This window comes from Ranitomeya imitator, chromosome 7 (genome assembly GCF_032444005.1).
Source record: "Ranitomeya imitator isolate aRanImi1 chromosome 7, aRanImi1.pri, whole genome shotgun sequence".
Lineage (NCBI taxonomy): Eukaryota > Metazoa > Chordata > Amphibia > Anura > Dendrobatidae > Ranitomeya > Ranitomeya imitator.
Genome location: NC_091288.1, coordinates 8,535,594 through 8,556,663, shown reverse-complemented (window position 1 = coordinate 8,556,663; position 21,070 = coordinate 8,535,594). Strand labels below are relative to the sequence as shown.

The window sequence follows — 21,070 nt, the reverse complement described above, 5'->3', positions numbered from 1 at the left end:
TCGCCCCACGCCGTCCACAGCCCAAAATAAGAACTCGCCCCTCGACATCTACGAAACGAGAACGTCCTGGAGTCAGAAAATGGCGACAAAAACATCGGAATTTTTTTTTTTTTTTTTTACAAAATTAAAAATGTTCTGTAATTGCTGGAATAAATCTTCAGTGTCGCTGAGGTCGCAGCGCCGGCTCCTTATACATCACATGAACGCCAGAGACGGACACTACGCACAATGGCACCAGAACCGGCACCAGAACCGGCACCAGAACCGGCACCGCACCTGGGTCGTTTCCGCAGATCCAGTATGTGGGGTTTACTCAGAAGTGGGCGTGGCTCACCTGAGGGGACATTTGCGTCACATTTATGCTCCAGTTTGCGATGTAAATTTACGCCATGAGTTGGTGCAACAGATATAAATGTCCAGAACACGTGACACTGCCCAGCACCAAGAGCACAGCGGTATAAGGAGCCGGCACAGCGGTATAAGGAGCCGGCACAGCGGTATAAGGAGCCGGCACAGCGGTATACGGAGCCGGCACAGCGGTATAAGGAGCCGGCACAGCGGTATAAGGAGCCGGCACAGCGGTATAAGGAGCCGGCACAGCGGTATAAGGAGCCGGCACAGCGGTATACGGAGCCGGCACAGCGGTATAAGGAGCCGGCACAGCGGTATAAGGAGCCGGCACAGCGGTATAAGGAGCCGGCACAGCGGTATAAGGAGCCGGCACAGCGGTATACGGAGCCGGCACAGCGGTATAAGGAGCCGGCACAGCGGTATAAGGAGCCGGCACAGCGGTATACGGAGCCGGCACAGCGGTATACGGAGCCGGCACAGCGGTATAAGGAGCCGGCACAGCGGTATAAGGAGCCGGCACAGCGGTATAAGGAGCCGGCACAGCGGTATACGGAGCCGGCACAGCGGTATACGGAGCCGGCACAGCGGTATACGGAGCCGGCACAGCGGTATACGGAGCCGGCACAGCGGTATAAGGAGCCGGCACAGCGGTATAAGGAGCCGGCACAGCGGTATAAGGAGCCGGCCCGCCGCTTCCCCGTGATCCTGGCGCTGGCAGGAGCACTCAGCAACAGAAATCGGCGCCGCCTCACTGCGCATGTGCAGCGGCTGAGCGTTGTCCCATCAGACGCTCCGTAGCTGCGACTTGAGCAGAAGTGTCCCATCCGGGCAACTGTAGCGGCTGCAGGAAGCGGAGCCGCGCCCGGAGAGCAGGAGCCTGAGGGACCGGGAGCGGCGGAACAGACACCGGAGGTGAGAGCCGGAGCCCGGGAGAACACAAATACCCCGACACGTCCTGTGTACCGGCCGACAAACCCCCGCCTCCTCCATCATCCCCGGCCTCCTCCATCATCCCCGGCCTCCTCCATCATCCCCCGGCCTCTGCACCGTCCTCCTCCTTCCTCATCCCCGGCCTCCTCCATCATCCCCCGGCCTCTGCACCGTCCTCCTCCTCCCTCATCCCCTGGCCTCTGTACCGTCCTCCTCCATCATCCCCGGCCTCCTCCATCATCCCCTGGCCTCTATACCGTCCTCCTCCATCATCCCCGGCCTCCTCCATCATCCCCGGCCTCCTCCATCATCCCCTGGCCTCTGTACCGTCCTCCTCCTCCATCATCCCCCGGCCTCTGCACCGTCCTCCTCCTCCATCATCCCCCGGCCTCTGCACCGTCCTCCTCCTCCATCATCCCCCGGCCTCCTCCATCATCCCCCGGCCTCCTCCCTCATCCCCCGGCCTCTGTACCGTCCTCCTCCTCCATCATCCCCCGGCCTCTGTACCGTCCTCCTCCTCCATCATCCCCCGGCCTCTGTATTGTCCTCCTCCTCCATCATCCCCCGGCCTCTGTATTGTCCTCCTCCTCCATCATCCCAGGCCTCCTCTATGAATCCCCCAGCCTGTCCACCATCGTCCTCTCCATCATCCTCGGCCTCTGAGCAGGTCTCGCCCTCCATCCATCCTCTGCCTCCTCTCTTCATCCATCTACCCCCCCCCCTGACTTTTCTGTTTTTTTGGAGGCTTTGATGACGCTTTCATTGCTCTCTCTCATACCTTCCTGACTGTAGAGTTTTGTATCTAGTTGGGGGCTTCTTGCTGGGGTAGGGGTCCGGCGCTGATCCTACTGATTCTGTATATTTCTGGAGCAGTTTGGGGGTGACATTGTGTCGGATTGTTTTACTCCAGTTCCCAGATTCTAAAACTGACCCATCACAATCTCCATGTGACCTGGTGTTCTGGGGTGGTTTCCAGCTACTGCAATACTACAACTCCCAGCATGCCCTGCCATAACTTAGGGGTGAGGACCACGCAGCCCCTGGAGGCTGAACACTGATTCCTTTTCCTCAGAATTTACAGTGGATGCAACATCTGGAGCAGAAGGTCTCTCCCTGAGAACATGTCCTCTGCTCCAGTGCCGGCGGCTGATTGCAGTGTGGGGGCGCCGGCGGCTGATTGCATTGTGGGGGCGCCGGCGGCTGATTGCAGTGTGGGGGCGCCGGCGGCTGATTGCATTGTGGGGGCGCCGGCGGCTGATTGCAGTGTGGGGGCGCCGGCGGCTGATTGCAGTGTGGGGGCGCCGGCGGCTGATTGCAGTGTGTGGGCGCCGGCGGCTGATTGCAGTGTGGGGGCGCCGGCGGCTGATTGCATTGTGGGGGCGCCGGCGGCTGATTGCAGTGTGGGGGCGCCGGCGGCTGATTGCAGTGTGGGGGCGCCGGCGGCTGATTGCAGTGTGGGGGCGCCGGCGGCTGATTGCAGTGTGGGGGCTGATCGCAGTGTGGAGGCGCCGTTCAGCTGACCTGAGGAAAATACACTGCTCAAAAAAATAAAGGGAACACTAAAATCCCACATCCTAGATATCACTGAATGAAATATTCCAGTTGTAAATATTTATTCATTACATAGCACAATGTGTTGAGAACAATAAAACCTAAAAATGATAAACGTAAATCACAACTAATATCCCTGGAGGTCTGGAGTTGGAATGATGCTCAAAATCAAAGTGTAAAATGAAGTTACAGGCTGATCCAACTTCAGTGGAAATGCCTCAAGAAAAAGAAATTATGCTCAGTAGTGTGTGTGGCCTCCACGTGCCTGTATGACCTCCCTACAACGCCTGGGCATGCTCCTGATGAGGCGGCGGATGGTCTCCTGAGGGATCTCCTCCCAGACCTGGACTAAAGTATCCGCCAACTCCTGGACAGTCTGTGGTGCAGCGTGACGGTGGATGGAGCGAGACGTGATTTCCCAGATGTGCTCAATAGGATTCAGGTCTGGGAAACGGGCGGCCAGTCCATAGCTTCAATGCCTTCATCTTGCAGGAACTGCTGACACACTTCAGCCACATGAGGTCTGGCATTGTCCTGCATTAGGAGGAACCCAGGGCCAACCGCACCAGCATATGGTCTCACAAGGGGTCTGAGGATCTCATCTCGTTACCTAATCGCAGTCAGGCTACCTCTGGAGAGCACATGGAGGGCTGTGCGGCCCTCCAAAGAAATGCCACCCCACACCATTACTGACCCACTGCCAAACCGGTCATGGTGAAGGATGTTGCATGCAGCAGATCGCTCTCCACGGCGTCTCCAGACTCTGTCACGTCTGTCACATGTGCTCAGTGTGAACCTGCTTTCATCTGTGAAGAGCACAGGGCGCCAGTGGTGAATTTGCCAATCCTGGTGTTCTGTGGCAAATGCCAAGAGTTCTGCACCGTGTTGGGCTGTGAGCACAACCCCCAACTGTGGATGTCGGGCACTCAGACCATCCTCATGGAGTCGGCTTCTATTGCACATTTGTGGCCTGCTGGACGTCATTTTGCAGGGTTCTGGCAGTGCTCCTCCTGTTCCTCCTTGCACAAAGGCTGAGGTAGCGGTCCTGCTGCTGGGTTGTTGCCCTCCTACGGTCCCCTCCACGTCTCCTGGTGTACTGGCCTGTCTCCTGGTAGCGCCTCCTACGCTGACAGACACAGCAAACCTTCTTGCCACAGCTCGCATTGATGTGCCATCCTGGATGAGCTGCACTACCTGAGCCACTTGTGTGAGTTGTAGAGTCCGTCTCATGCTACCACGAGTGTGAAGGCACAACCAACATTCAGGCTATGTGCACACGTATTCTAGGTCCACTGCGGATTTTTCTGCAGCGGATTTGATAAATCTGCAGTGGAAAACCGCTGCGGATTTACCGCATTTTTTTCTGCGGTTTTACAACTGCGGTTTTCCATAGGGGCAGTTGTAAAACCGCTGCGGAATCTGCAGAAAGAAGTGACATGCTGTGGAATGTAAACCGCTGCGTTTCCGCGTGTTTTTTTTCCGCAGCATGTGCTCAGCGTTTTTGGTTTCCCATAGGTTTACATTGAACTGTAAACTCATGGGAAACTGCTGCGGATCCGCAGCAAAATCCGCATCGTGTGCACATAGCCTCAAAAGTGACCAAAACATCAGCCAGAAAGCATTGGTACTGAGATGTGGTCTATGGTCCCCACCTGCAGAACCGCTCCTTTATTCAGGGCGTCTTGATAATTGCCAATAATTTCCATCTGTTGTCTGTTCCATTTGCACAACAGCATGTGAAATTGTCAATCAGTGTTGCTTCCTAAGTGGACAGTTTGATTTCACAGAAGTTTGATTTACTCGGAGTTATATTCTGTTGTAAGTGTTCCCTTTATTTTTTGAGCAGTGTGTATCTGTGATGTTTAATCTTCTCGCTGGGTACAATATTTTCCATTCTCTGACATCTAGCAGAGATCTTGGGGGGGAAAAAAAAAATTATGAGAAATTAAAATGCAAAACTTGATAGAAAGTTACTGGACTTTTCCACCTTACGATAATATTTATTTAGTGTGTGATAAATGCTGCACTATGTAATAAGCTCTGCGCCGCGCTCCACCCACATGGCCCTAAAGATAGTGTATTAATAATATGGGGGCACTCCCTGCCGCCGCCCTCTGCTATTCCTGGAGGGCCCGGCCCTCTGTGTGCAGCTCGTATGCACATACTGGTCGCTGGGTGAGGTGGAAATCCATGTTATGGGGAACTGATCGCATTTTGGGTTCAAGCCCCCCTGGTCATAGAGGATACGGATGAGAAAGGTAAACCTGGGTCCCAGAGCGGCCGCTTAGAGGGGAAGTGTTCATACTGTTTCTATATCTCTGCTTCCTGTTATTGAGTGAGGAACTTACAAACCGGCAGCAGGTGATGGGAGCAGTGTTGGAGCGCTCCCTTATGCAGTTTTGGTTAGACTACGGTCACACAAGCATATTTTCATCTGAGCGAATCGGTCTGATTCTGCTAATTGCACTGATCAGAGTTTGTTCAGTGTGTTCCAATTCTCTCAAAGGAGAAGATAGTGGGGGGTAAATTCTTCATCTTCTCAAATCTGTCAGTGTGCAGAAATCAGACTGCACTCAGATGTCATCCGAGTACGGTCCGATGTTTTGTCTCCCGTTCAGACCAAAAGTTTGGTCTTCTGCACGAGTCCTTGCTGTGAACGATTTAATTAGACCTCATTCAGATGTCTGTATCTTTCATGTACCAGTGCCGTCAGTGCTTGGTCTGTGTGTTCGCTTTAACCATCAGTCAGTGGTTTCTAACTTTCACATATGGATAAATAACTTACAAAGCTTCCCCGATCCTTTCCTACGTTGTATACAGACAGAACTGACTGTATTGATGCTGTATGTGTTTTTTCGCCTATAGACTTGTATTGTATTTTTCATCTGTGATATTGTTAAAAAAACAAACAAAAAACAAACCATGTCTCCGTGTGTTTTGTACAAACACACGGTCCATGGAAAAATGCGGACATGTGAACAGCCTCAGACTATAGTGGGTAGGCGTTATATCCATGGTGGACGTCTGACTGAGGCCTACGTTTTATTTATTTTTCTTGCATGATTTTTTCACTGTGATCTGCCTGTATCTGGGGTCTCACAGTAAAGCCTCACCCCCCGCTGTAAATCATTCTACTCTAGTGACGTAGGTTGTGCTCCAGAAGCCACCACTGGGTCTTGTGAAAGTATCAAGCCCCCTGCTATGCCACAGGACCCGGCGGCCCCCCACGTCCCTGCCGGCGGCCCCCCACCTCCCTGCCGGCGGCCCCCCACCTCCCTGCCAGCGGTTCTGCTCATGGTCGGGGTATCTGTGGGCCGGTCACTAGTCTTTATATTTGTGAGCTTTGCCTTGTATAAACCAGTATCTGCCTGTGCTGATACTTTGTAGGATTTGTGCTGTACATGTTTTACTAAGGCTACTTTCACACTTGCGTTGTTTTCAATGCGTCGTTTATGGGAAAAAACGCATCCTGCAAAGTTGTTTGCAGGATGCGTTTTTGCCCCATAGATTAACATTAGCGACGCATTGACACACGTCGCAACCGTCGTGCGACGGTTGCGCCGTGTTGTGGCGGACCGCCGGGAGCAAAAAACGTTACATGTAACGTTTTTTGCTGCCGGCGGACCGCTTTTAACGACCGCGCATGCGCGGCCGGAACTCCGCCCCCACCTCCCCGCACCTCACAATAGGGCAGCGGATGTGATAAAAATCTGCATCCGCTGCACCCGTTGTGCGGCACAAACAACGCTAGTGTGAAAGTAGCCTTATACAATATTTCCAGTGTGGAAAATTGTAACAAACTTTCAGCTGTGAGAAGTCCATTCAATTCCACTGATGACAAACAGGCGATGTTGATAAATTTTAGATGCAAAGTTTATTATATATTTGTAAAAACTTTCACAATGTCACTTTGTTGCAATGTATCCAGAGCAAACAATCAGTGCGAGCCAAAGCCAGCAGCAATGTATCATCGCTGGATAAAGAAAAGGCATTTATAGCTCACAAATTACCTAGACTGAGAGTCTCCATTGTGTTAGAAAGTCCCGCAGAGATAGATGATGTACAGGAGACTTAAAATGTAGTGTCTGGGACCTCAATAAAAGCCAAAGCCCCACACCTATAATATGTCAGTACTGGAGCGTTATAAGAGGGGCTGATATCAGTCACATGTGATGGAAATTGAGTGTTGTGTATAGGCCTTATTCAAACATCGGTGATTTTTCTGCTTTTCATTGTTGTATTTATCATCGATCACATAACTACATTGTTGCAGCGGCCCCTTTATTGTACATGGATGGTAACAGTTGCTGTCTGATTATTAACATTTTTTTTGACACATGAAGAGTCACAGACTATAATGGTATATTTCCAATGGGAACTGAAGATGTGAATGAAGCCTTAGTCGGCCGTAGCACTTTGTGCCATCCATTGTGACCGCCCGCTCCTCCGTGATGCCCTCTCCTCCCGAGCCCCAGTATCTGTGAATATTATGGGAGTATTCATTGATCGTGTGCTGACATTTCTCATTCTGGATTGTGGGGAGATGTAGCAGGCACCGCTGCTGCTGGGTCCCAGATGCTGGTTATGTAGTGCAGATCTGTGCTGGGGGGCGACTATCTGCCTAATATTTATCCCCCTAATGTAAGATCAGGCGCACGACCTAATAAATGCAGTTAAAGGGAGGTGCAAAAAGCCGGTAGTAAATAGCAATGTATCGAAAAGAGAGAAAGGCAGTACCGTAATGCCCGCACACTACACCATACACCTATAATATAGAGAAAATAACGAGCTTTATTTGGTACACCATAACAAAAAGCATAAAACATAAGTTCCGTATGATTTTACTTATGTTTTATGTTTTTTGTTATGGTGTACCAAATAAAGCTCGTTATTTTCTCTATATTATAGGTGTATGGTGTAGTGTGCAGGCATTACGGTACTGCCTTTCTCTCTTTTCGATATAATATTTATCCCCCGTGGCACACCAGCACAGAGCGGGGGCTGGGTACACGGCTAGGTCCGCTCTCCTTATAAACTCTGTGACGTCCACAGCTGCCAGCGAGCCTAATAGTTTATAATTCCAGCCATTTATATCCACAGATGTTCATCTTTCTTGTGGTGGCTCCGTGCCAGGATGAGACTGTTCTGCCAAACGCATCCTGGCTCCGGAGTCCATGAAACGCACCTCGTCGAGAGCTTCTTGTAGTGGTAGGGGGCCGCTTCTTCTTCTTGTGGCGGCAGGGGGCCGCTTCTTCTTCTTGTGGCGGTAGGGGGCCGCTTCTTCTTCTTGTGGCGGTAGGGGGCCGCTTCTTCTTCTTGTGGCGGCAGGGGGCCGCTTCTTCTTCTTGTGGCGGCAGGGGGCCGCTTCTTCTTGTGGCGGTAGGGGGCCGCTTCTTCTTCTTGTGGCGGTAGGGGGCCGCTTCTTCTTCTTGTGGCGGTAGGGGGCCGCTTCTTCTTCTTCTTGTGGCGGTAGGGGGCCGCTTCTTCTTCTTCTTGTGGCGGTAGGGGGCCGCTTCTTCTTGTGGCGGCAGGGGGCCGCTTCTTCTTCTTGTGGCGGCAGGGGGCCGCTTCTTCTTGTGGCGGTAGGGGGCCGCTTCTTCTTCTTCTTGTGGCGGTAGGGGGCCGCTTCTTCTTCTTGTGGCGGTAGGGGGCCGCTTCTTCTTCTTCTTCTTGTGGCGGTAGGGGGCCGCTTCTTCTTCTTCTTGTGGCGGTAGGGGGCCGCTTCTTCTTCTTCTTGTGGCGGTAGGGGGCCGCTTCTTCTTCTTCTTGTGGCGGTAGGGGGCCGCTTCTTCTTCTTGTGGCGGTAGGGGGCTTCTTCTTTCTTCTTTCTTCTCCTCCTCTCGTCGGGGCAGTGGGCCGCATCTCTCAGGTGTTTCTGAGGTCCCATCTCTTGTCCTGGGCACCACCTGCAACCTCTTCATTTGATAATTTTGTTGCTTCACACTTTCTGGGACACTTCTTGGGCCGTGCTCATGATTTAGATGGTCTCTCCTCTCCTACCTGCCCGGCAGAGCTGTCATGGTCCCGGTGCTATCCGCCCTTATCCTGGTTCTGCCCCTACTGTGGTCCTGGTGTCTTCAGGTCTGGTCATCGTTGGCTCGTACCCTTTGGTAATATTTTGCCAGTCTACAATATTATAACTTAACGCAGAATCTCACTTGTGTTACTGACCTATTTCTCCTGTGTATTCTTGCTGGTTTTCTAAATGGTTAATGGGAACCTGTCACCACTTTTTTTGCTCTATCAGCTAAAAATATCATTTAATTGCTTGTCAGTATGCATTCCACATCTACATTTGAACCCCCCCCCCCACCCCCCGATACCCCATGCATCACCCATAAAAACCTTTTTAATTTGTCCATGCGCAAGTACTGTGCCATACTGCTTTTCGGCTTTGCCCGCAATTGGGCAAAGCATACTGCGCACGTGCGAGGTCACATTGTATGAACAGATTAACATACAGCGCGGGACAAATTAAAAAGGTTTTTATGGGTGATGCATGGGGTATCGGGGGGGGGGGGGGGTTCAAATGTAGATGTGGAATGCATACTGACAAGCAATTAAATGATATTTTTAGCTGATAGAGCAAAACAAGTGGTGACAGGTTCCCATTAAGTCTCCTGTCCGAGTCCCATGATGGCACAACGTGCCCTCCACATTCTTGTACATTTTCCCCTCTAATGTGATTGGGGAAGTGTCGGCCGGTGACTTCATTATACTTGTTCTGCTTTTTCTCTCTGTGAAGATCCAGACGTCCGACCCAGAGAGCAGCAGTATCCTGTTCTGTTATAAGGAATGGGCAAGAAATAATCACATTATACTGTATTGTATTATACGAGTACTGCAGAGCTGCGCTCACTGGTGCAGTCACTGTGTACATACATTACATTACTGATCCTGAGTCACCTCCTGTATTATACTCCAGAGCTGCACTCACTATTCTGCTGGTGCAGTCACTGTGTACATACATTACATTACTGATCCTGAGTTACCTCCTGTATTATACTCCAGAGCTGCACTCACTATTCTGCTGGTGCAGTCACTGTGTACATACATTACATTACTGATCCTGAGTTACATCCTGTTTTATACCCCAGAGCTGCACTCACTATTCTGCTGGTGCAGTCACTGTGTACATACATTACTGATCCTGAGTTACATCCTGTATTATACCCCAGAGCTGCACTCACTATTCTGCTGGTGCAGTCACTGTGTACATACTTTACATTACTGATCCTGAGTTACATCCTGTATTATACTCCAGAGCTGCACTCACTATTCTGCTGGTGCAATCACTGTGTACATACATTACATTACTGATCCTGAGTTACATCCTGTATTATACTCCAGAGCTGCACTCACTATTCTGCTGGTGCAGTCACTGTGTACATACATTACATTACTGATCCTGAGTTACCTCCTGTATTATACTCCAGAGCTGTGCTCACTATTCTGCTGGTGCAATCACTGCATACATTACATTACTGATCCTGAGTTACATCCTGTATTATACTCCAGAGCTGCACTCACTATTCTGCTGGTGCAGTCACTATGTACATACAGTACATTACTGATCCTGAGTTACATCCTGTATTATACTCCAGAGCTGCACTCACTATTCTGCTGGTGCAGTCACTGTACATACATTACATTACTGATCCTGAGTTACATCCTGTATTATACTCCAGAGCAGCACTCACTATACTGCTGGTGCAGTCACTGTGTACATACATTACATTACTGATCCTGAGTTACCTCCTGTATTATTCCCCAGAGCCGCACTCACTATTCTGCTGGTGCAGTCACTGTGTACACACATTACATTACTGATCCTGAGTTACCTCCTGTATTATTCCCCAGAGCCGCACTCACTATTCTGCTGGTGCAGTCACTGTGTACATACATTACATTACTGATCCTGAGTTACCTCCTGTATTATACTCCAGAGCTGTGCTCACTATTCTGCTGGTGCAGTCACTGTGTACATACATTACATTGCTGATCCTGAGTTACCTCCTGTATTATTCCCCAGAGCCGCACTCACTATTCTGCTGGTGCAGTCACTGTGTACATACATTACATTACTGATCCTGAGTTACCTCCTGTATTATACCCCAGAGCTGCACTCACTATTCTGCTGGTGCAGTCACTGTGTACATACATTACATTACTGATCCTGAGTTACCTCCTGTATTATACTCCAGAGCTGTGCTCACTATTCTGCTGGTGCAGTGACTACATTTGGAGTCACGGGGAATCCATGGTGAGGATTCTACTTTGTCTGGATGGTCCGTGAAGGAATTCTAGTTCCTACACTGCGGTTATGAATCGCTCTCATCAGCCACGTTCTGTTTTTGATTTTTTATTCGTTTACCGTCCATGTGTCTTGTAGAACTTTTGGCTTTTACGGAGCTGATGAGGACCGACCCTCTAATAATGAGCCTCCGGCCCCGCACGCTCTGCATATGAGGCTCAATCCCCGATAAAAGTTGGAGGGGGCGTCTTTGGCTGTATGACCCCTCGTTCTAAATTTTGCGCATTCATCTCACCGGATCCAAGGACGGGAAGTTTACACTAAATGTCCATGAAGGGAGAACAATGGCAGGAAGCGCGGCCCCTCCTGTGCAGGATATTAAAGGGACAGTAATCAAAATGTGATCTGTTTATATCTGTGCTGTAGCGTTATACAGTTAGGTCCATATATATTTGGACAGAGACAACATTTTTATAATTTTGGTTATAGACATTTCCACAATGAATTTTAAACAAAACAATTCAGATGCAGTTGAAGTTCAGACTTTAAGCTTTCATTTGAGGGGATCCATATTAAAATTGGATGAAGGGTTTAGGAGTTTCAGCTCCTTATATATGTGTGTATATATGGATGTAACTGTAAGAGGGGCTGATATCAGTCCTCGTCGCCCACATGCCTGAACTCCCTACAGGCTCCACCTTACTGACTGCCTCCGGGTAATCGCTTGTTTCCTTGTGTTTTGCAGTTACTGGGATTACGTGAGCCGCCCACTGGTGCATGATTGCAGCCGCAAGAATCATCCAATATGGCAGCCAACAAGAACAAAACCCAGAGTTCTCTGGTCCTGCACAAAGTGATCATGGTCGGTAGTGGAGGCGTGGGCAAGTCTGCGCTCACCCTGCAGTTCATGTATGACGAGGTGAGTGATGGCGCCACACTGTTTAGCGTGGTCATATAAAACCTGTCTCCCTTCTTCCAGGCAAATGTGGCCTGATAAGTTTGTCACTGGGTTCTTGAGGGTCGGAGATCACTCTGATCGTGGCAGATCAGCCACAACGTTGCTGTGGTCAATGACCATGGCTACTAAGAAGCTTTAACTGTGGTGCGATGCAATTATGGGGTATGGGTGGGTCACATGGCAGCGGGGGGTTGGGGGTGGGTAACAAGGCATGGAGGGGAGCAGGACAGCCCTGAGTTCACAGCCCATCTGACAGTAAGTTGCCCACTTCTAGAGAAGAGACAGCAACGTGTCGGGAGAAAGGTCCCAAATGTAATAACGAGGGTCCCCAATGTGCTGTATTTTCTGGACCATAAGGCGCACTTTTTTCCTCCAAATTTGGAAGGAAAGTGTGGGGTGCATTTTATGGTCCGAATGTAACATGTGGGGAGGGGGCAGCGGCAGAGTGGGATCGCACGTGTAGGAGGCAGGGGAATCCGGTGCTGGGGAAACCACATGGTCCCGAGGCTGACAGTGAAGGAATATTCATTAGCCGCTTCCATGACCACCTATCAGCGCCGAGCAGTGGGAGGGGAGCAGCGAATGAATATTCATGTAAACAGCGGACTCGCATGGTTTCCCCAGCACCGGATTCCTGCAGCGGCTGGGGAGATCGTGTGTCTGGTGGAGCAGGAGGCCACAGGAGAGATCGCCGCATACCTGACTGCACAGAGCCGAGTGCTCCCGTCATTATAGGACCTGTGGGGAGGTAATGAAGAGGGCGGGCTGGAGCATCACATGACAGCACAAAGCCCTCGCTCTTCATTATGTCACTACAGGTCCTGCAGACACCGCACTACAAACAATGCAGCTTACTCTTCCAGGACCTGCGGTGAAGTAATAAGAGAGGGCTCTGTGCGGTCCTGTGATGCTCCAGCCCTTCATTACCTCACCGCAGGTCCTGTAAGCTGTAGAGAGAGACACTGTTGGTTTTCTAGCGTGGCTGGCTGGCTGCAGGACCTGCACTGAGCACAGTCTGGACAAGTAAGAATTAATACAAAGTTTAGTAATAACACATAAAAAAGCACTCTGCCACTCCTGCGGTGAACTAGAACTCCCAGCATGCCATAGGATCTACAGGACATTCTGGGAGTTGTAGTTCTCCCATGGGATCTTAAAGCAGCAATCCAGTGTTATTTTTCAGTGCTGGAGTGGTGCTTTAAATATAAGCCCTGTACCCCCCTTATACTCACCCCCAGCGTCTTCATATAGTACTTTACAGACACCACACTGGTCCCGCAGCTCCATCTTCTACCCGCAGATTCCAACATAATAACATACTATTGTATATAATAACACCACATATAATAGTATGTTATTAAATATTTTACCACATATTTTGCTTCAAATATTTTTTTTCCCTATTTTCCACTTCTTAAACCTGGGTGCGTCTTATAGTCCGAAAATACGGTAGAAACGTAAAATGTGTCCAACACCATCAAGAGGTTTGTTAATAAAATGGTTACATTAAACAAGGTAGATTAAACTGCATCTTATTTTTTTTGTATTCTTCTTAAGTTGGATGACAGTGGAGGGAAAAAAAGCCAAAGGGCGAATTATACCGATCTGCGTGTTTTGCTTGTACACGGGGGAGTGTAGTAATGCAAATAATGTGCTCGAGGCTGCAATTGGACAGCCGATCTGCAAACAGTTAATACTCTGTTTACACGGGCTAACCGCACTACTGTGTGCACAGAATAATTGTCACTACAGTTGTGCTGTGCGCCTAAAACATATCATAGTTCTCGGCAGCACGTGTCCTGGTTAAATGGGACAATGTGCTGCCGAGTGAATTATAGGGAAGCTTAATCATTAGCATTTTGCCAAGTGTCCATCTAATCAGAACAAATACAAAAATAAATCAAGGGGCAAAGAAAAGTAGAAACTTTATTAAAATAATGACTCCTGACCTGCAGGGAAATGTTTTTCAGGGTGACCGATTACTTTTAGGGTCCAGAATGCATATGAGGGCGAGGAGGTTAAAAATTATTAAATTTTTTTTACACAATTGCAATCACTCATAGAAAAGGAGAACTTTTTGTTGCATGACTTATAGAAGACTTCTGTGGGGAAAAAAACGTGCACAGGACAAATCACAGCTTATTCCATAAAGATGAGTCAGATTCAGCTGCCTCAAGCCAAAAATAAAGGTTACCCCTCTGAGGGTGGTGACCCAGAAATTACTCGTGCACTATGATGATCCTGCAGCTGTGTCAGCTGGACATGAGCTCCATGGATTTTCAGCTTCCGGATATGAAGCAGAAAGTTTTCATTCAGCAGCAACAAATCTCTCGCCTGCCCTGAACCGTGAGCGGAAAGCTGTAACCTCACATTGGAAGGCTGGAGTCACGCTAGCCATCTTAAAATCGGTCCGATTTTGATGCAGGAGAGTGGGACGAGTTTAATGCAAGGGTCGTGCGATTTTTCATGCAAGCAGAATCCGATTTTTCACACGTAGCATAGGTAACCTATGTGATGTCAGCGCCATGGGAAAATTTCCCGCGGCGCTCGCAGTGGCGTCAGAAAGGTGAAGTGAGTTCATTGGCTGTGAACTCGCAGGACCTGTCAGATGGCACCGCGGGCAAGAGAACTTTCTCACACTCGCGGTACTCGCGGTACCCTCAGACAGGGAATAGCCGCTCACAGGGAGACACTGAGCACACGGTGCTCCGTGTGTCTGCTGGATGACAGGCTGTATGGTCGCATCATGTAACCATGCAGCCTGCCATCTAGATGTAGCAGAGCTAGACCCATCGTGGGACAAATGCATTATCTTCTCTGCAGACAGGTGAGGAATGTGTTTTTTTTTTATTTTTAATTCTTTTGCAGATGTCAAGGTAGTGAGGTAGTGGGTGAGGTAAGTATGGTTTAATTTAACATTTATTAAAGGAGTCTGTCATTCTTTTAATTAAAGGGCCTTTTTCTGTGTGTTTTTATACAATATGACTATGGAGTTAGTAATGGGGTCGTCTTATTGACACCTCTCCATTACTAACCTCAGGGTTTGATGTCACCTGACAATACAAAGGTGACATCAACCCCCCCTAACTATCAACCCACTTGCCACCACTACAGGGCAAATGGGAAGAGCAAGGCTAAAGTCAGAATTGGCGCATCTAAGGCTAGGGTCACATTACGTTAGTGCAATCCGTTTAGCGCTAGCGGATTGCGCTAACGCAATGTTTTCTATGGGGCTGCGGTCGGGGTCGCGGTAACGTCCCCGCTCTCGCAGATCCCCGATCTGCGAGAGCGGGGAACGGACCGCGGGCGCGCCTCGGACGCTGCAAGCAGCGTCCGCGGCGCGCCAGGAATCACCGGTGCGTCGCTAGCGCGTGCCGAACATGGCACGCGCTAGTGAAGCGCGTTCCCATTATTCCCATAATTTCGCCGTGCAACGCTGTCCGTTTAACGCGGTCCCATAACGCAATGGGAACCCAGCCTTAGAGATGCGCCTTTTCTGGGGTGACCGAGAGCTGATGCTTTTTATAGCCTGGGGGTGGGGCAGTATCCATGGCCCCTTCCTAGGCTATTAAAATCAGCCCACAGCTGTCTGCGTAGCCTTTGCTGGTTATTAATTGTGGGGGACCCCACATAATTTTTTTTTTTTTTTTTTTTGGAGGTTCCCCAGTTTAATAGCCAGTAAAGGCTAATTATACAGCTGTGAGCTGATATTAATAGCCTGGGAAGCTCCAAGGGTATTACTTCTTTCCCTGGCTATAAACATCGGCCATCTTTCCCTCTGCTGGTTAACAAAATTACGCGGAAGCCCACGTCATGTTGTTTACAGAAAAATCTTTTATTAAATACATGGACAGCAAGCTGCACACACACTGTAATAATTGTAAATGTCACTGACCTCTATGTAGCGATCTATTCTGTGAACCACACAGATGAACACACAATGATAGGATTTCATTCCGACCAATGTTATTCTACCGATTTATGGATTGCATTCGTACAGATGGGAGTGAGCCCTTACAAACCCCTCAGCGACTGAGTGTGAGCGGCCCACCGAGTTCTGTTCACTGACAGTAAGCAGCCGTTGTGCAAGTGCGGAACTGATGTATAGAAGCCGTTATTCCTGACCGGTACTAGTGATCAATGACAAATAATACTTGGGTGCCGTTCTAACACGCCGCCCCTCCCCCGCCACCAATCCATTGATCACTGTGATCTGCAGGGATCTGTTGTGGGATTGTTATCAATGCTATTACCTGTTTTTGTTTCTTGCTTTCAGTTTGTGGAGGATTATGAGCCCACAAAGGCCGACAGCTACAGGAAGAAGGTGGTGCTGGACGGGGAGGAGGTGCAGATAGACATCCTGGACACCGCCGGCCAGGAGGACTATGCAGCCATCCGCGACAACTACTTCCGCAGCGGAGAGGGATTCCTCCTGGTGTTCTCCATCACAGAGCAGGAATCCTTCACAGCCACGAGCGAGTTCAGGTCAGAATAACTACAAATCCCAGCACAACCGCACAATAATCATACTATACATTAAATATACAGAAACTGCACTGTCAGTGTATATACATGACTGTACTACACAAACAGAATAGTGAGTGCAGCTCTGGAGTATAATACAGGATGTAACTCAGGATCAGTAATGTAATGTATGTACACAGTGACTGCACCAGCAGAATAGTGAGTGCAGCTCTAGAGCATAATACAGGAGGTAACTCAGGATCAGTAATGTAATGTATGTACACAGTGACTGCACCAGCAGAATAGTGAGTGCAGCTCTGGAGTATAATACTGGATGTAACTCAGGATCAGTAATGTAATGTATGTACACAGTGACTGCACCAGCAGAATAGTGAGTGCAGCTCTGGGGTATAATACAGGATGTAACTCAGGATCAGTAATGTATGTACACAGTGACTGCACCAGCAGAATAGTGAGTGCAGCTCTGGGGTATAATACAGGATGTAACTCAGGATCAGTAATGTATGTACACAGTGAGTGCACCAGCAGAATAGTGAGTGCAGCTCTGGAGTATAATACAGGATGTAACTCAGGATCAGTAATGTAATGTATGTACACAGTGACTGCACCAGCAGAATAGTGAGTGCAGCTCTGGAGTATAATGCAGGATGTAACTCAGGATCAGTAATGTAATGTATGTAGACAGTGACTGCACCAGCAGAATAGTGAGTGCAGCTCTGGGGTATAATACAGGAGGTAACTCAGGATCAGTAATGTAATGTATGTACACAGTGACTGCACCAGCAGAATAGTGAGTGCAGCTCTGGAGTATAATGCAGGATGTAACTCAGGATCAGTAATGTAATGTATGTACACAGTGACTGCACCAGCAGAATAGTGAGTGCAGCTCTGGAGTATAATACTGGATGTAACTCAGGATCAGTAATGTAATGTATGTACACAGCGACTGCACCAGCAGAATAGTGAGTGCAGCTCTGGGGTATAATACAGGATGTAACTCAGGATCAGTAATGTATGTAGACAGTGACTGCACCAGCAGAATAGTGAGTGCAGCTCTGGAGTATAATGCAGGATGTAACTCAGGATCAGTAATGTAATGTATGTAGACAGTGACTGCACCAGCAGTGCAGTATCTGTACCCATATATATCCACTATAGACTGGATATGGTTGAGTCATCCGACCTCCCCTTTGGGTGAAGGGTGCTCCAGGCGGTGGTTCCTTCCTAGATTATTTTTCTCTGTAAATCTCTCGTGGTGCTGTTATGGGTGACTGATGGTCGGTTACTGATAGCGGGATTTCTCAGAACCCATGACCGCACTCTTATATTCCCTCCCATCACATGTGGGTGAGCACAACTTTCACTACAATGCTGTTTCCACACCTTTTGGTGGTTTAGGTGCTAGTTATTTTTATTTATCCCTGGTGGTCCTCTCATGCTCTTTAATTCGCCCGAGGTGGGAGAGGTGCCGCCATTTTTTAAGCCGGTAGGTCTCCTGTCCTTGGTGGGTGGACCACTCTGGTGGTGCTGTCATGATCTTTACAGCAGAAGTTTGGTGATGGTGCTCTTTGGGTTGGCAGGGTTTAAGTTTCTTTTCTGATTTGTGCAGTTCTTCTGTCTTTGCCCCTTTTCGTCTCCTGCGATTTTGGTTTTGAGGAATTTAGTTTTTCTTTGAGGACAAGCACAGACAGGAGCGTGAGACCAGGCGCCATGATGCAGTGACCTGGAGCGTGCCGCAGCCTGCAGCACCAGGGCATCTCCTCCTGTTTAGCGGTGTGTAACCTTGTGAGGGATAAATTAACAAAATCTAGCAAGTTCTGACTGGTGGAGACAGGGCAGACCCAGGTGAAAGGGACAAGGAGCAGATCAGGGTGGGGGGAACCTAGAATATGCTGAGGCATTGAGTCCTATTGTGTAGAGATCATGTCTGAGAAATCCCAGGGTCACAGTGGTTAAGGATCCAGCATTCACTTACAACATGGCGGTATTATGGAGGTGATGGCCAGAAAATTTACTCGCCCAAAAACCTATTAATCAGCGTCCTGGTGGCTTTCCCCTACAGAGAGCAGATCCTGCGTGTGAAGGCGGAAGAAGACAAGATCCCTCTGCTGGTCGTGGGTAACAAGTCTGACCTGGAGGACCGGAGACAAGTGTCTGTGGACATCGCCCGGAGCAAAGCCGAGGAGTGGGGGGTGCAGTACGTGGAGACGTCCGCCAAAACCAGAGCCAATGTGGACAAGGTGAGGGCTGCGTCCCCCCCGGGGTGTGTGACTGGAAGACCCCAGACTTTGGCTACGTTCACATTAGCGTTGCGTCAGGCGCAGCGACGCATGCGTCATGCACCCCTATATTTAACATGGGGGGCGCATGGACATGCGTTGCACTTGCGTTTTGTGCGGCATGCGTCACTGTGGTGCATGCGTCAGGACGCAGAGGACGCTGCATGATGCAGTTTTTTCTGCGCCAAAAACCATGCAAAAGTGGACGCATGCGTCACAAAACGCTGCGTTGTGCATGCGTTTACATTTGCGTTGTGCGTTGCGTCGCCGACGCTGCACCGCACAACGCAAATGTGAACGTAGCCTTTGCTGGCTGCAGCTTCTTCCCCAGCATGCGACTGTTCAGACCCTGCTCCTCAGAGCGCTGTGCAGATTATATTGACTGACGCTTTTTTTTTTTTTTCAGGTTTTCTTTGACCTGATGCGAGAAATCCGGGCTAAGAAAATGTCCGAGAACAAGGACAAGAATGGGAAGAAGAGCGGCAAAAGCAAGAAGAGCTTCAAACAGCGATGCTGTCTACTGTGACCGCGCCGCCGCGGACGCCACCTGTGAAGGGCTGCAGCGAGCGACGCCCCTGCTCCAAACCCGACTCTTATATATATTTTTTTTCTATTTTTTTTTTTTTTTTCTAATGCAGCATTTTAGTATTTAATTCATTCAGTGCTATAAAGACTAAGCAGCGCAGCCGGCGCTGGACCCCGCCACTTAAAGGGGAAAGTGCCGCCGCCGTTCATCACCTCCATATATAACTGAGGTTTCACTTTCTTTTTGCCAAAAAGGAACAAAATGTTTTCTGTGAGAAAGTTAAAAAAAATAAAAAATATGGCCGGTGGTCCGCACCGAAAACCGCGGCTGATCCAGCGTAGCAATGCTGCGATCCAGAGAACGGGTAGTTAGTGGGGGGCGGCGCACGTTACCAGTATTCAGCCCCATGACACCGCCAGGCGAGGACTGTAACGCCTATCATCCATGGGGTCATTGTACTTAGTTGTATTTTGTTTGTTTTTTGCTTCTGTTGCCAAATTTCCTCTTGGTGCAATTTTTCTCCGCACTTTACAAAAACCACAAAGTTTTGCAATGAGTAAAGTTTTTCAGACCTGGAGGCGTGGGGAGACGTCTTAGATTTCTCGGACACCATCTTGCTTATGGCGTTAATACTGCGCCGATCCTGGCTTACGTTGTGTACCCCACTCACACTCAGAGCTGCATTCACAATTCTGCCGGGACAGTGCTTGCACAAACCTGCAGTTATCCTTACCTGGTGAAGGTCGTGACAAAATTCACTTCTTTTTTTTTTTTTCACTTGGTTGCAATGCAACTTGTAATTGTCACATGCAGCAGTTATATGGTTAATTTCGGTGATTGCAATTATTACTGGAAAGCTCCTGCATTGCATTGTGAGAAATATTTCCCCCGCTCTTCCTCACACACTTCTGCAAAGTATTACGTCAAGTAACGTCCTACAGAATTCTGAATGCAGCTCTGGATGTGACTTGAGTAGAAGACCTAAGTCCATTTAAAAAACAAAACAAAATAACTTATTGCAAAATTTCTGAGCTGTGTCCGGGCGTGGGATATATTCAGAATAACCTCTGACCCTTTAGTAATGAGCACAGGGTGTATATAGCAGGTTGGGTCGGGGTTATTATAGGGCCGCTCTCAGGCTGCAGAGATTTCCTTTTTGGATCATCTTTGGGGCTTCCGGATTTTTTTTTTTTTTCTTTTCACCCCAATACCAGTGCAGTGATTACACGAGCAGATGCCGCAACTTTCTGATACTTGGCATTGCAATTTTTCATTTTATTTTTGCTTAGAATCTCTGCTTGCTGTCAGTGAATCGTACCCTTTAAAAGCTGAAATCGCATCATGAGCCCCAGCTTCTTAGCTGAGGATTTGTTACTATGTATCGATGTAACCGATCAGCTCTCCTGTGCTGATGGTTTGCTACATTGTATCAGTCTGGGGGTCTTTTTAGCTCGCAGAGGAATTGTGTAGAGTGGATACAGTTGTAACAAACACTCAGCTGTGGAAGGTATTGGGATGACTTTTCAGGATGTTGATAGCAAGCAGAAATGTTGAGTTTTGGGGTAGCTTTGTGGGGTGCTCCACCTCTCGAGCCGTTAAGTAAATATTGGGGACATTAAAGCTCCAGATTTTGGGATAATCTGTTTGGATATAACTTTGCCCCTCGTCAGAACACTAATTGTATAAGTAACGAGGGGCTCCCAGTGATGGGGGAGGGGCGACACATGCCATTACAC

At 48.9% G+C, this 21,070-nt stretch overlaps 1 protein-coding gene across 2 annotated transcripts; it reads left to right on the top strand.

Annotated features, from left to right (window-relative positions):
- Positions 1-1,128: 1,128 nt before the first annotated feature.
- Positions 1,129-20,343, top strand: RALB (RAS like proto-oncogene B). Of its 2 annotated transcripts, none has more exons than XM_069732645.1 (5): positions 1,129-1,263; positions 11,832-12,005; positions 16,321-16,529; positions 18,592-18,769; positions 19,215-20,343. In XM_069732645.1, the coding sequence occupies exons 2-5, from the start codon at positions 11,892-11,894 to the stop codon at positions 19,332-19,334; spliced, it is 621 nt and encodes a 206-aa protein (XP_069588746.1). In that variant the 5' UTR covers positions 1,129-1,263; positions 11,832-11,891; the 3' UTR covers positions 19,335-20,343. The 2 variants fall into 2 exon arrangements, with proteins under 2 accessions (XP_069588746.1, XP_069588747.1); XM_069732646.1 differs by lacking the exon at positions 1,129-1,263 and adding an exon at positions 4,970-5,090.
- Positions 20,344-21,070: the final 727 nt, after the last annotated feature.